Consider the following 13635-nt stretch of genomic DNA (forward strand, 5'->3'; position numbering starts at 1 on the left):
ACCCGGAATTCAAGTGGAAAGAGCCAATTTTACTCCCCTTGGTTTTTATGAGATCTATTATGGACTAAAGCAATTTATATACCGATCAATTCATAGTTACATAGTTAGTGAGATTGAAAAAAAGACATCAGTCCATCCAGTTCAACCTATGATGTGTTTGTGTTTGCCGTTAACCGTACATTGTATACCCCTGTATGTTGTGGTCTTTAAGGTGCCCATCTAATAGTTTTTTGAAACTATTGATGCTCCCTGCTGATACGACTGCTTGTGGAAGAGAATTCCACATCCTTACTGCTCTGACAGTAAAGAACCCCCTACGTACTTTAAGGTTAAAATTCATTGTCGCAAATCCAAATTTGACCCATGCCAGAAAATTTGCATGGAAACGTATCACTGTTTTCAAATTTAAAACCTTTCTGGGCCTATCCCTCCTCATGGGCATTACTAAAAAGAGTGAGTTGTGGTCATATTGGTCCACTGACCCAATTTATCATATGGCAGTGTTCTCCGCTGCCACAGCCAGGGCTCGATACAAGCAAATCTTGCGGATCATTCACTTCAGTGACAAAGAACGCTGTCGCTCTCGTGGTGACCCTGGATATGACCGGCTCCACAAAATTCAGCCGCTTGTAAATCACCTCAACCAGAAGTTTGCAGTCTTGTATACGCCCCAACAAGCTGTCTGCATTGATAAATCCCTGATTATATTTTTCTGCCTGCTTTGCTTTCAAACAGTTTCTCCCCTGCAAGCGTGCCAGATATAGGGTCAAGAAGTATAAGCTCTGTGACAGGGCAACAGGCTATACATGTAGTTTCCGGATTTACAAGGGAAAAGATAGCAATGTGGAGCCCCCCAAACTGCCCAGACTACATGGGGAGTGGTGGCAAGATAGTTTATGACTTGGTGTCACCCTTATTTGGAAAAGGGTACCATTTATACGTAGTAAAATTATTATACAAGCGTGACACTTTTTAGTCACCTTTTTGACTTTGGAATTAGCGCATGTAGGACCGCGCGAACAAATCGCCGGGGCTTTCCCTAACGCCTTGTAGATTTCTGACTTAGATGGGGGTAGAGAGCCTGCTTGAAGTGTAATAAATTGCTTGCAGTGAAGGGGAGGGACACATGGAATGTTTTCATTATGTCCTCTATTCACGCAGATACGACAGTCTAAATTGTAACGGCGACTGGTGTTGAGAAGCCCCCCTCTGTGTCTCGGTGCACTTCAATGACCAAATGATGGCAACGTACCTAAACTGCCCGTAAGGCCAGACACTGGTACAAAAAGTGCCTGTATACTTATTCCAATTGGCTCCTTAATCGCTATTGTGCTAAACAACGCTTATGTGCTATACAAGCTTCAGGAAGAAGTGGATACTTCCTAAAATTCCAGGAAGAGATCATTACAGCCCTTCTGTATCCAGAAGGTGCTGTGGCCCAAATTCACAATCCAGATGCAGTGAACCAGCTGCATGAGAGGCATTTTCCGGATGTCCACCCTGGTACAGCTACCCAAAAAAGCACCTCAAAGAAGATGTAGTGTTTGTAGAAAACACAGATATAGGCATGACACCCGCAATTTTTGTTCCTCCTGTCCTGGCCAACCTGGTTTCTGCATCAGGGACTGTTTCTGTCGCTACCACACACTAGCAGACTAGTAGTAGAGGCTACAGCACAGAACAGTCTAGGGCACACTTTCACACAGGGTCTCAAAAGAGGTTAGATGGCTTTCGAATTTTGAGAGACCCTAGCCTGGAACAGTTTTTTTTTTTTTTTACAGTTAAAAAAAAAAAATTTAACATAAAAAAGCCAAAAATACTTGTCATTTTATTGAGTTAATTTTCGGTTCTTACTCTTTTACTGTACTTTATAATATACTGTTATACTGCAATTTTTTTATTGTTAACGTTTTTCATTTTTAACCATAGTTTTCTTTGCAAATACCACCATTCTACTGTACTTTATGCTATAATAAATGTAATGTTTTATTGTTTGTGTTTTTCATCGTTATCAAAAAAAAAAAAAAAAGGAGCATAGATGGCGAAGCATAGGGGATGGACACAGGTATTTCATGGCCTCCGAAACTGATCGGTAGTGAGGAATAAAATCAACAATTTACGCCCTTAGGGCTCTTTCACACGGGCGGTCCGATCAGATCCGCCTGTCAGTATTTTAGGCGGATCTGATCGGATCCTCCATGCAGCTCTATGGGGCAACGGGTGTCAGCGGAGGTCACCTCCGCTGACACCCGCTGCCATCCGCATCCGATCCTGTGCTTGAAATCTGGACGGATGGAAACCCTATTTTTCCATCCGTTCAGTAATCGGAGCGGAGCGGATCTGATGAGAGCGGACAAGCGGTCCGCTCTCCTCCGATCCCCCATAGAGGGCAGCGGGTGCTGAGACACCTCCCTCTCCGCACTGCAAGCGGAGACGGAGCTGTCATCCGCCCGGCTCAGCGGGGATCGCGGATCGATCCCCGCTGAGCAACACGGATCCGCCTGCGGAGGCGGACCGTGTGAAAGAAGCCTTAGAAAGCATGAAGGCAGTGATTGGTTTTCGGGGGTCCTGTAAGCGGCTAGACTGCCAAAAAGTCAGAAATGAATTTTGGGGTGTCATTTCACATATACTCATGGCATGTTTGAGCAATATATCATTTAAGTGACAACTTTGTGTAAAAAATAAATAAATAAAAACGAAAATGCAATTTTTCCAAAACTTGGCAAAAATATAAAAAATATTCCATGGATTCAACATGCCTCTTAGCAAATAGCTTAGGGTGTCCACTTCCGAAAAACTGGATTTTTGTACTTACCCTAAAATCCATTTCTCAGAGTTCGACGGACACAGCGCTCCATAAATCATAGGGGTGGGTGCTGTGTCTGTCAATGAACTCAGAGAAATGGATTTTACGCCAAGTACAAAAATCCCATTTTCTCTTTCGTTCATCGATGGACACAGCGCTACATTATTCATAACTAGTGGGACATCCAAAAGCAGTGCCAAAAGGAAAATGAGGGGTAGGGAAAATAACCCAAGGCTAAAACATAACATCCCTTTAACCAGAACACAGGAGCCTAAACCAGGTCACAGGAGCCCAGTCTAAAAAAATAAATAAATAAATAAATAAATAAATAAAAGGTTTAATGAAAAAACATCCCTTAAGAGGGAACAGCCCCTCTTAACAGCAGCCTTCAAAACTTTGGGGCCAAAAGAAGCATTCACAGATGCCAAAGTATCTACCTTATAGAATTTTGTGAAGGTATGCATGGACGACCGAGTAGCCGCCTTGCAAACTTGCAACATTGAAGCCTGACAACGGAAGGCTCAAGAAGCATTCACCGCCCAAGTAGAATGCGCCATACAGGGAAAGGTGGATCCTGACCTTTAATGGAATAGGCCTGAGTCACTGTCTGATCAATCTGGAGATGGTAGCCAAAGAAGCTGCCAGGCCTTTTCTTGGTAAAAGCGAGTTTGACCTTGGAAAAGACTCAGTTGCTGCCAGATACACCCAAATCACACAAACCGCATCCAAGGTATGCAAAGCAAATTCCTTGGGATGAGCCGGCTTGGGACACAAGGAAGGCAACACAATGTCCTCATTCAAATGGAAGTCAGACAACTTTGGGCAGGAATGATGGACAGGGGCGAAGAACCACTTCATCCCTATGGATCACCAGATAGGGACTGAGACAGGATAATGCCGCCAATTCCGATACTCTGCGGGCCGAGGTAATAGCACCTAGAATGTCAACTTCTGGGATAACCTAGACAAGGGAACCTCCCAAATATTCTCAAATGGAGGTTTCTGGAGAACCGAAAGCACTAAACTTAAATCCCATGGCGGCAAAAGACCGTACAGGTGGAGCCACATCTCAAGCCCCCTGAATGAAGGTACGAACTAAAAAAAGAGTGCATGGCTAGGGGTCGCTGAAAGAAGATTTCCAAGGCAGACACCTGGCCCTTGACGGCACTGAAAAGGCCAACTTCTGATCAACGCCCTGTTGAAGAAAGGTTAAGATCTGAGCCACAGAAAAGGATCGATTCACACCAAGAAATGTACGCTTTCCACGTACAATGGTTTATCTTGCTGAAGACTTCCTCGCCTTCACCATAGTAGGGATCACTGATCCAGACAGACCTATATCGCCCAGTACCTGGCTTTCAATAGCTAAGCCAAATAAAATCTGAGACTGTAAAGTAGGATGGTGGATCAGTCCTTGGGAAAACTGGTCTTCTCTGAGAGGAAGCCCCCAAGGGATGTTTACAGCCACCAGGATGATTGGAAGATCCTCACTCTTGATTCCTTGCAGGAACTGCAGAAGCCTTAGCCGAGGATGATACTGGCCTTACCGTGGCCCTTGGACGCCTGTGGTGTGTCAGAGGACCCTGTAACCTTATCAGGAACTTCGGTATCCTCCTGTGGAGCCGAACTTGCTAAAGGAGCTGCATGTAGGACTATGCAAATAGAACTGTCTTAAAGATGGATATCACCAAACTCAGAACCTGTATGCAAAAATCGGGAGAGAGAACTGTCTAAGACATCAGCCGGTGAATCACAGCATGTGGTTCTTGAAATTTGTCAAGAGGAAGGACCACCCTGCTCAGAATTAGTCAGACCTAGATAATTCTATTCCCTGGACAGGGATGGGGGGGACCTTAGGTAGTTCGGAGATTACCTGAACCTTTGCAGGAATTAAAACCTTTTGCGGATCTCCTTGACGCTCAAAGTTGTCCATGGGGTCAGAAACCAGTGAGGATGTCTCCCCACCCCAATATTGGGTGAGGGCAGACCTTCATGCTGAAGGGGTCTTGTCTGCAGGTCTGGAGAAGCTAGCTCTAGGATTACCAAACCAAGGTAGCTTGGAACCTCCCGGGGAAGATTTAAAAGATCTATTTCCTTATTCTCCATCCCAGAAGCACAAAATCATTTTCTATGGGCTGAGGAGGGCGAGGCTCCTTCCCTTCCCTTGACTGTGGCAGGAAGGTACTCTTCCTCCCCCATGATACCCTTAATGATATCATCCAGGGTAGCCTCAAACAAGTGATCACCTTGAAAGGGCAGATCAATGAGAGTTTTTGTTAGAGGCTTGGTCTGTGGACCAATTAAGCCACAGCACGAGCCTAATCGCCACCGCTGAAAACAAAACGTTTGCACAGCACAGGAGCTATATCCAAAGATGTATCACATATAACCTGCAGACCATGGACCAACCGGTCCGCTAAATCAACATAAGCAGGGGGGACCTGCTCACCCTCCAGGCCCTGGTGCAAAGTCTTGGCCCATTCAGTTAGGGTCTGAGACACCAGGGCTGAGGCAAAGACTGACCACATGCCGAACCAGCCATAGTAAACATGCTGCATGCCACAGCCTCCACTTCGTCAGCCGGGTCCTATAAGGACGGGGATTCCTCTACTGGGATCATGGTTGCTTTATTCAACCTGGAAACAGGTGAACTAGTTCACTTTTTTAAAGTGACTCCTCAAATGGGTAACATACAGCAAAACGTTTGGGGAGCACAAATGGTAATTTTGGTTGTTCCAAATCCTTACCAGGAAAACCTGTCAAAAAAGGACACATAAGGAAACACCTTAGGAGTACGATGCGACCTGTGCGTACCAAATGACACAGCCACATCCGTGGCTACATCAGCCATATCCTCCATTTTTAAAGTCTCATGCACGGCAGTCATAAGTGCGTCGAACACCTTTTTCATCCGTTGCTGCGACCATTAAGGAATCATCCTATCGGATGGATCAGGGGGTGTGATATTAAATCCCAATGGACGGGCTGAGCCAACAGCAGCATCAGGCTCAGAATCAGAGGAGACAGACTGAGCAGGGTAAGGCGGGGGGGGGGGGGGGGGCGCTTCCTCCTGGGCCTTTGCCACATGCCACTTCCACCTGGGACACTAAGAACTGCAGGACCACTGTCAGTGCAACAATGGGAAGCTGGGGTTCCGAGGGACCTGCCACCTCCATGGGGGTTCAGTGGGGGGGGAGATGTGACACTGAGGCTCCATAAGGAAAGGAAGACCTTGCAGTACAAAAACAATCTTTTGGCACCACTAAAGGATCCCCTCAAGGCTCAGGGTACCTATCAGCAGACAGAGAGAGAGAGATAACAGGGACCCCCCCAAAGACTAAACCTACTGACCGGAGGAGTGTCAAGAATTCAAACCCAGCATCATCATCGACGCTATCCCTGTTTATATGTCCCGGGCACAGGAAGAGGAAACTAAGGAGGAAGAGGAGGAGCTTCAGCATCCCCATGAGGCTTCAGCTATTTTTGACATCATCCGACTACACAAACATGGCCGCAAACCGGAGACCAGCCAGACTAGATGGGAAAATGGCCACCATCAGCTACAAACACTAAAGCATGCTTCCAGGATTTTTCCTGCACCCTCTGTAAGGGAACCGCCCCTGAAGGTAAGACACAGGTTTAGGGGAAACTCTGCTGTGCACTCTGCACTGGGAACCCCCTGCGCTATACCCACACTGCAAACAGCAGGACATGCACCTAGGGTGTCGCCTACACTGGGACCCTTCCAGACTACCAGGAACAAAAGAGAAAGGGGTCAATTGGAGGAGGTTGTGCTATCTTGGCATTTCATGACCGCTGAAACTGATAGGCAGCGAGGAGTGAAATTAAAAAGAAATTCCAAAAAGGGGTAATTTTGGGGGGGGGGGGGGGGGGCAGGGTTTTGCACTACCCTGCCATTTTAGCACTTCAAGAAAAGAGATAGGGAGTCATAAAGTAAAAGCTGCGTAAATTCCAGTATATACATCATTGTTTGAAGATGCAAATATATAAACTTTTGCGCAAACCAATATACGCTTAGAGATTTTTTTATTTATCAAAGACATGTAGCTAAATACATTTTGGCCTAAATGTATGACAAAAAAATTGAGTTTATTGGATATTTTTTATAAGAAAACTAGAATGTAATTTTTTCTCAAAATTTTCAGTCTTTTTTCATTTATATTGCAAAAAATAAAAACCGCAGAGATCAAATACCACCAAAAGAAAGCTCTATTTGTGGGAAAAAAGGATATAAATTTAGTTTGGGTACAGCATTGCAATCAGTTAAAGTCACGCAGTGCCAAATTTCAAAAACTTACCTGGCCATTAAGATTAAGGGGTAACACCTTCTGGTCCAGTTTTAAAAAACGTGATTGTAAGTACAATTCAAAAATCAGTCATAAAATGATATACCATTTTTTTTTTCACATAAATAAAAATTTTGCAAGGGCCTGACTAACAAAGTATAACTAAAGTTTTTTGTTGTTGTTTAGAATAGAGTGGAGAGGGATTAGAAATCTTGTCGGTTTTTATTGCGGTCTGAATCCCTATTAGGGAGATTCAGCCTCTATTCCAACTGTTTATCACTGAAAATAAAAGAAAATCCCAAATTTTGGGTTTAAACCAGAACAGTAATAGAAGGGAAATCTTTCAATGGGGACACTAGTTCTGGTGACACCCCAGGATTCCCTCTTTGGAGGGATTTCCACTCACCTGTTTTGGTGATGAAACAGGAAGTGAAGGGAATTCTCCCCAAATGGAGATTGATGGCAAAAAAAAAAAAAAAATTGACAGGGGTTACAACCCTCTAATACAATACCAAAATGGAAAAAAAAGTTTTGTCTTTAGTTACACTTTAAATAGCGAATATTAACTAAAATGGTAGCCACTTACATGATCACTGACTGTTCAGGCTCCTGAAGAGGGACAAGTACACAATGACTCCCCTGTGCTTTACAAGTCCCAGCATTCATCATTATTATCAATGGCTCCTTTTTAAAGTCTCTTTAATAAAAAACCTACAAGGCTTCCAAGATAAGTCTTGGCTTTTAATGAAACCGTAAACGGGTGACCATCCTAACAATATTACTCTTACCTTGGTTATGATGTTCAATTTCCTAAATTGCATGCCTTTCAATAAAGTACTGCTGGCTGGTCACATATATTGGCATACTCAAAAAAAAAAAAAACACCTCTTAATCTCTGTGATTGCAGCATATAAATATTGATACAATATGTATCTCACCATTGATAAATGAATGAGTTGAGGAGTGTACAAAGCAGTAAAGGCAGCTGCGCTAGGAGGCTCATCCAGTTATTAAAATTAAATTCATCCTTCCCACTCTTGTGTTCTGAATCCGACATATTCCCATTCACAGAGAAATTCCCATACAGGCGGCTATGGAAATACTGAGACAAGAAAATCAAGGTTATACATGCGATTAAACTAATAAAATTACCCATTTTAAATTGTCTGCAAACATTTGCAAATACAATCAAAATATAATGTGTAAGACCAGTTAAACGTACCATTTGTGGCAATATTTTATATTACATTACTCATTTCTTTATTACACTAGAATTGTGCATAGCAATATATTGAAACTTCTAAATGAAAAAAGACAATACAAAGAGGAAGTGAATTTTTTTTTTTTTTTTTAATTTCTGTAGTACCCACAGTAAAGCTGAAAATGACAAACTGTTTTAATTAAAAAAATATATATATTCAAGTATGCATTAACAAAAGCTGACTTCTTGTTATTGTGTTCCACTGTATGTTGGAACATAGCCACCCTCTCTTGCTTACTCCCTAGATCAGGGTCTCCAAACTATGGCCCTTTAGTTGTTCAGGAACTACAATTCCCATTAAGCCTAATCACGTCTGTAAATGTCAGTTTTACAATGCCTCATAAAACATGCAGTTCTGCAACAGCTGGAGGACCATAATTTGGAGATAGCTGCCCTAGATGGACTAGGGACTATGGGATTTGTAGGAACATGCACTATACATTCAAATCAAATGGAAGCAATGGGGAAAAAGAGAGGTTCGGAAGCTCAGGGAGGATGTAGGCAGAAACACAGTATGAAACCACCTCATGAAAAATAGTATACAAAGCCACTAGGTAGCTGATTTAATAGATTATTTTAAAAGAGTAAGAACATTTAGTGTCACTTGAAGTTCAGGTATGATTTTACTTGCGTAGTTACATTTGTTCAGCTTGGACCAATGTAAACATGCAAATTGCATTCCAAACCAATCCCTGTGTAAGCTGCAAATCACTGTATTAGTTGCTGCTACTGCAGTAATAGCAGCAGTCAAGTCCAGTGCAGAGTATCTGCCCTTCTGCATTGTACCCACAACACAGTGTTCACTCAGCACTGCCACCATTCAGAAAAAGCCTAGTTTTTTTTGTTCTTTCAATGAAAGAAATGTGTTCACATTGGGTGAGGTGGAAATCCTGACGTAACCACCATGCCTGTGTAAACAAAATCAGGTTTACTGTATATATATTTGTGTTACAGGTGGGGGAGTGCAATACCTTTTCCACAGCCTGGCTTCCTCTACGACTGTCAAATCTGGTAATTTTTTCATTGCTATAATAAACCTTAATTACTCAGTACAGCAAAACCAACTGTAATAGCTGCCCCCGTATTAAAATTAGGCTTTTGGATTTCAAAATAAATAAAAAATATCTTTTAAGACAAGTTTTAAAAAAAGAGATCCACTCTTCATTTGGGTAAAAACAGTACTGCTCTGGCCTGAAAAGGTGGATCTCTAAACCTTGCCAGAAAAACATTGTAAATACAAAAATCACACATTGCACTTCATTACTACAAGTGGACGTAGGCAGCTTTCACCCTAGCAGTTTAAACCAAAACCACCCAGTTCCTTCTCCATTGCTGTGATGTAGCACAGAGAGGACTGCCTCACTAATAAACGTTAGACCTGTCACTATTTACAAATGTCAAACGACCTAATTTATGTTCCAATAATGCTCAGAAAAATAAATTACGAGAATTCATACCACATTTCAGCTACAGGGTGAGATCGGCTGAGGCAAGTGTTCTAATTCTTGGCAAAGCAGAAGAGCTGTCAAAGTGGTCAGCTGTAGCTGGAAATCTGATTAACCACTTCCCGCCCGCCCTATTACAAAATGACGGCGGGAATGTGGTTGAGTTATCCTGACCGGACGTCATATGACGGCGGCAGGATAACACCGCTCTGGGCGCCCCCCGGGGGCGCGCAGAGCGGCGATCGGTGATGCGAGCTGTCAGTCTGACACCCTGCATCTCCGATCTCGATAAAGAGCCTCTGACGGAGGCTCTTTACCATGTGATCAGCCGTGTCCAATCACGGCTGGTCACATAGTAAAAACAGGAACAGCCGTTGATTAGAGCTGCACGATTCTGGCCAAAATGAGAATCACGATTTTTTAGCTTGGAATAAAGATCACGATTCTCTCACGATTCTCTGTGTAACAAAAAAAAATTGGGATAACTTTACTGTTACGTTTTTTTTTTATTCATTAAAGTCTATTAATTGCGTTTGAAAGACTGCTGCGCAAATACAGTGTGACATAAAATATTACAGCAATCGCCATTTTATTCTGTAGGGTCTCTGCTAAAAAAAATATATAAAATGTTTGGGGGTTCTAAGTACTTTTCTAGCAAAAAAAAATGATTTAACTTGCAAGCAACAAATGTCAGAAAAAGATCCAGTCTTTAAGAGGTTAAACTTCCTTTCTCCCTGGCAGAGGGAAGGAAAAGATACAAATGTAATCATTTTTGTTTATAGTTACTGGGAGACTTTGCTGATAGCCGTTTGCCGGGAGGCTTTTTTTTTTTTTTTTTCCACAGCTGTTCTCTCTGCTATGCAAAGAATCGAGCATATTTCAGGGTTAGATCGTCGGGAGGGGTGAATCGAGATCGCGATTTTCATACGATTAATCGTGCAGCTCTACCGTTGATCGGCTTTCCTTAGTTCGTGCCTGACAGGCATGAGTAAAGGAGCGCCGATCGGTGGCTCCCCTGACAGGGGGGGGGGGTGTCGGCACTGGTAATCAGATCATTGATTACCAGTGCAGACCCTCGGGGGGGGGGGGGATGCCACTAGAACCACCAGGGATGCCCACTATGACCCCAGGGATGCCCACTATGGCCACCAGGGATGGCAATCAGGGCTCAGGGAGCCACCCATTGCCCTCCCCATCAGTGATGCCCACCAGTGTCCTCCCTATCAGTGCTGCCCACAAGTGCCCATCATTGCCATCCTTTAGTGTCGCCCACCAGTGCCCATTATTGCCCACCAGTGCCGCCTATCAGTGCCCATCAGTGCCGCCCGTCAGTGCCGATCAGTGCCGCCCGTCAGTGCCGATCAGTGCCGCCCATCAGTGCCCACCAGTGCTGCCTATCAGTGCCCATTAGTGCCCGTCAGTGCCACCTATCAGTGCCCGTCAGTGCCACCTATCAGTGCCCGTCAGTGCCACCTATCAGTGCCCGTCAGTGCCACCTATCAGTGCCCGTCAGTGCCACCTATCAGTGCCCGTCAGTGCCACCTATCAGTGCTACCTATCAGTGCCACATATCAGTGCCTATCAGTGCCGCCTATCAGTGCCGCCTCATCAGTGCCACCCCATCAGTGCCACCCCATCAGTGCTCATCAGTGCAGGAAAAAACTTATTTATTTACAAAATTGTATAACAAACAAAAAACTTTTTTTTTTTTTCAAACTTTTCTGTCTTTTTTTATTTGTTTAGCAAAAAGTAGAAATCGCACAGGTGATCAAATACCACCAAAAGAAAGCTCTATTTGTGGGGGGAAAATGATATAAATTTGGTGTAGGTACAGTGTTGCATGACCGCGCAATTGTCATTCAAAATGCAACAGCGCTAAAAGGGGAAAATTGGCCTGGGCGGGAAGGGAGGGAAGTGCCCTGTATTAAAGTGGTTAAACTAATTTTTTTTTTTTTTTTTTTTTTTAAGTGCAAACGCTAAAATAGATTTGTTACATTACACAGAGATAATCCAATATTGGCATATATTATTTTGCAGTGACTAATTTTGTAAACATGATAAAAAAAACACATGTAAAACTCACTGGAATAGCTGTAATAAAGAAGTTCCATGGCAACAGAGTTCCAAGCCCCAGGATAAAGCAAATAATCCTGACTGAGTAGGCCCTGTGTAGAAACAAATAATGAACTATTAACTATGTGTGAGATATTTAAGAGTTAAATATGGAAAAGTAAAAAATCTGTAAATAATTTAATAATTTGCATGCAAGATCTTTAGAAGGGAAAAAGTAGAAGAAAAAAATAAATAAATCAAACATGTCAGAGATTGGGACAAACTAAGAATTCCAACATTGCCAGGTGTGCTTTAAGTGGTCACCTTTAATTCACATGGTTATACTAATTCTATCCTAGGGACAGCCCGAGTATCCTCTCAATAAACATACAATGCATGAAGGCCATCTTCAAAACATTTAACCCTTTGCTAGGACAGGGTGTTCACATTTATTAACAATTATATAAAATCTTGCTGCACAGTACACACAGAGTTAATCAAGAAGGCTGGCCATATATTATAGAATTTACCTTTAGATTTACCTAAACCATATAATAGGAGGTAAAACCTAAACACTCAATTTATATGCAATCAGGCAGCCAGTTGGCACTACATAGTTGAAGGTAAATCTAAAGGAAATTGTATAATGTATAGCCAGCTTAGGATTAGTAAAATTGAACAGTACTGAAACTTCCAGAAAAGGACAAAAAAAAAAAAAAACCCAGGCTTCAAATGTTTAAATATTTTTTTAAATCGCTACTTGACTAAAAACTGTAAATACATGTAACCAATACTTTATAAAGTATGGCTTATCCCAATCTCGTGCAAAAGTGGAAAAACACTTTGGATGGTTAAATTAATAGATCCCATGAACTGAACGGGTTACATTTCCCTATATTTAAAATTAATCTACACCCAACCAGTGCCAAGTCATAGAATATTTAAATACAGGATAGATTGCTTCCGGGCTGAGTGTTCCCATCAAAACACAGCAGTAATGTAACCCCTTCCAGTTCAATGGAACATGGTGACATAAGAGGTTACAGACGTCCAGCACAGGCTGATTGATGTTTGCAGCACCAATACTCAAGGTCACAATTCAGGAATTCATTTGTCCAATGCAATTGAAGGTGCAAGAAAAATTACATTTTTTTTTTTTAACAGTAAGACAAAGCCAACTGGTTTATCCAGAACCTGTTACTTGACCCACAGCCACACACACACACACACACACACAAGCTATGCAAAAGCAGAAATGTACTGCTGGAATACTATACAGAATGGGACACTGTCTAGGGAGGTAGAAAAACCCAGAGAAATATGAAAGTAGACTTATAAGAGGGACGGTTATTAAAAGACGATACAGAATACAGGAAAAGCAAGGAAGAAACAGAAGATGTGAACAGCAGTGAAACAGTTCAGACACTTACTTGTCCTGCGGCTCATCTTTACGAGACATCTTGCAATTTCTGTTCTCTGGATGCTGGAGAGTCTTGCCTATTAAGCTGGAAAGGCTAGAGGAGGAGAAAAGATCATCACGTGGATATTAAAGCCTGGAAGTGAGAATAATAGGCCTAGCTGTTTTCAGCTCCTCCCTGTGTGCTTTCCTAAATATTCCTTCCAGTGCAGCCTTCCCTCCTCCCTTACAAACCTGCCAGTCCCTCCTCTGCCACACATTTCTTCACTCTCCATGCTTCCATAATCCCGATTTGTATTTCCCTTGACAAGGATTCCCATTTTGTTAAAAATCTGCTCTTTTTGTGT

General features: G+C 42.7%; 1 protein-coding gene across 1 annotated transcript in view; it reads right to left on the reverse strand.

Annotated features, from left to right (window-relative positions):
• The window catches only part of SLC29A2 (solute carrier family 29 member 2), a 52155-nt gene extending 38774 nt beyond the window's left edge, over positions 1 to 13381 (reverse strand). The window contains exons 1-3 of the mRNA XM_082269710.1: positions 13302 to 13381; positions 11903 to 11984; positions 8052 to 8215 (exon numbers count right to left, since the gene is read on the reverse strand). Of these exons, the coding sequence (XP_082125836.1) occupies positions 8052 to 8215; positions 11903 to 11984; positions 13302 to 13330 (275 nt within the window). The 5' untranslated portion in view covers positions 13331 to 13381. The remainder of the gene's footprint in view (positions 1 to 8051; positions 8216 to 11902; positions 11985 to 13301) is intronic.
• Positions 13382 to 13635: the final 254 nt, after the last annotated feature.

The sequence above is a fragment of the Pelophylax lessonae genome (assembly GCF_965119305.1).
Source record: "Pelophylax lessonae genome assembly, chromosome: 10".
In the NCBI taxonomy this organism is placed as follows: domain Eukaryota; kingdom Metazoa; phylum Chordata; class Amphibia; order Anura; family Ranidae; genus Pelophylax; species Pelophylax lessonae.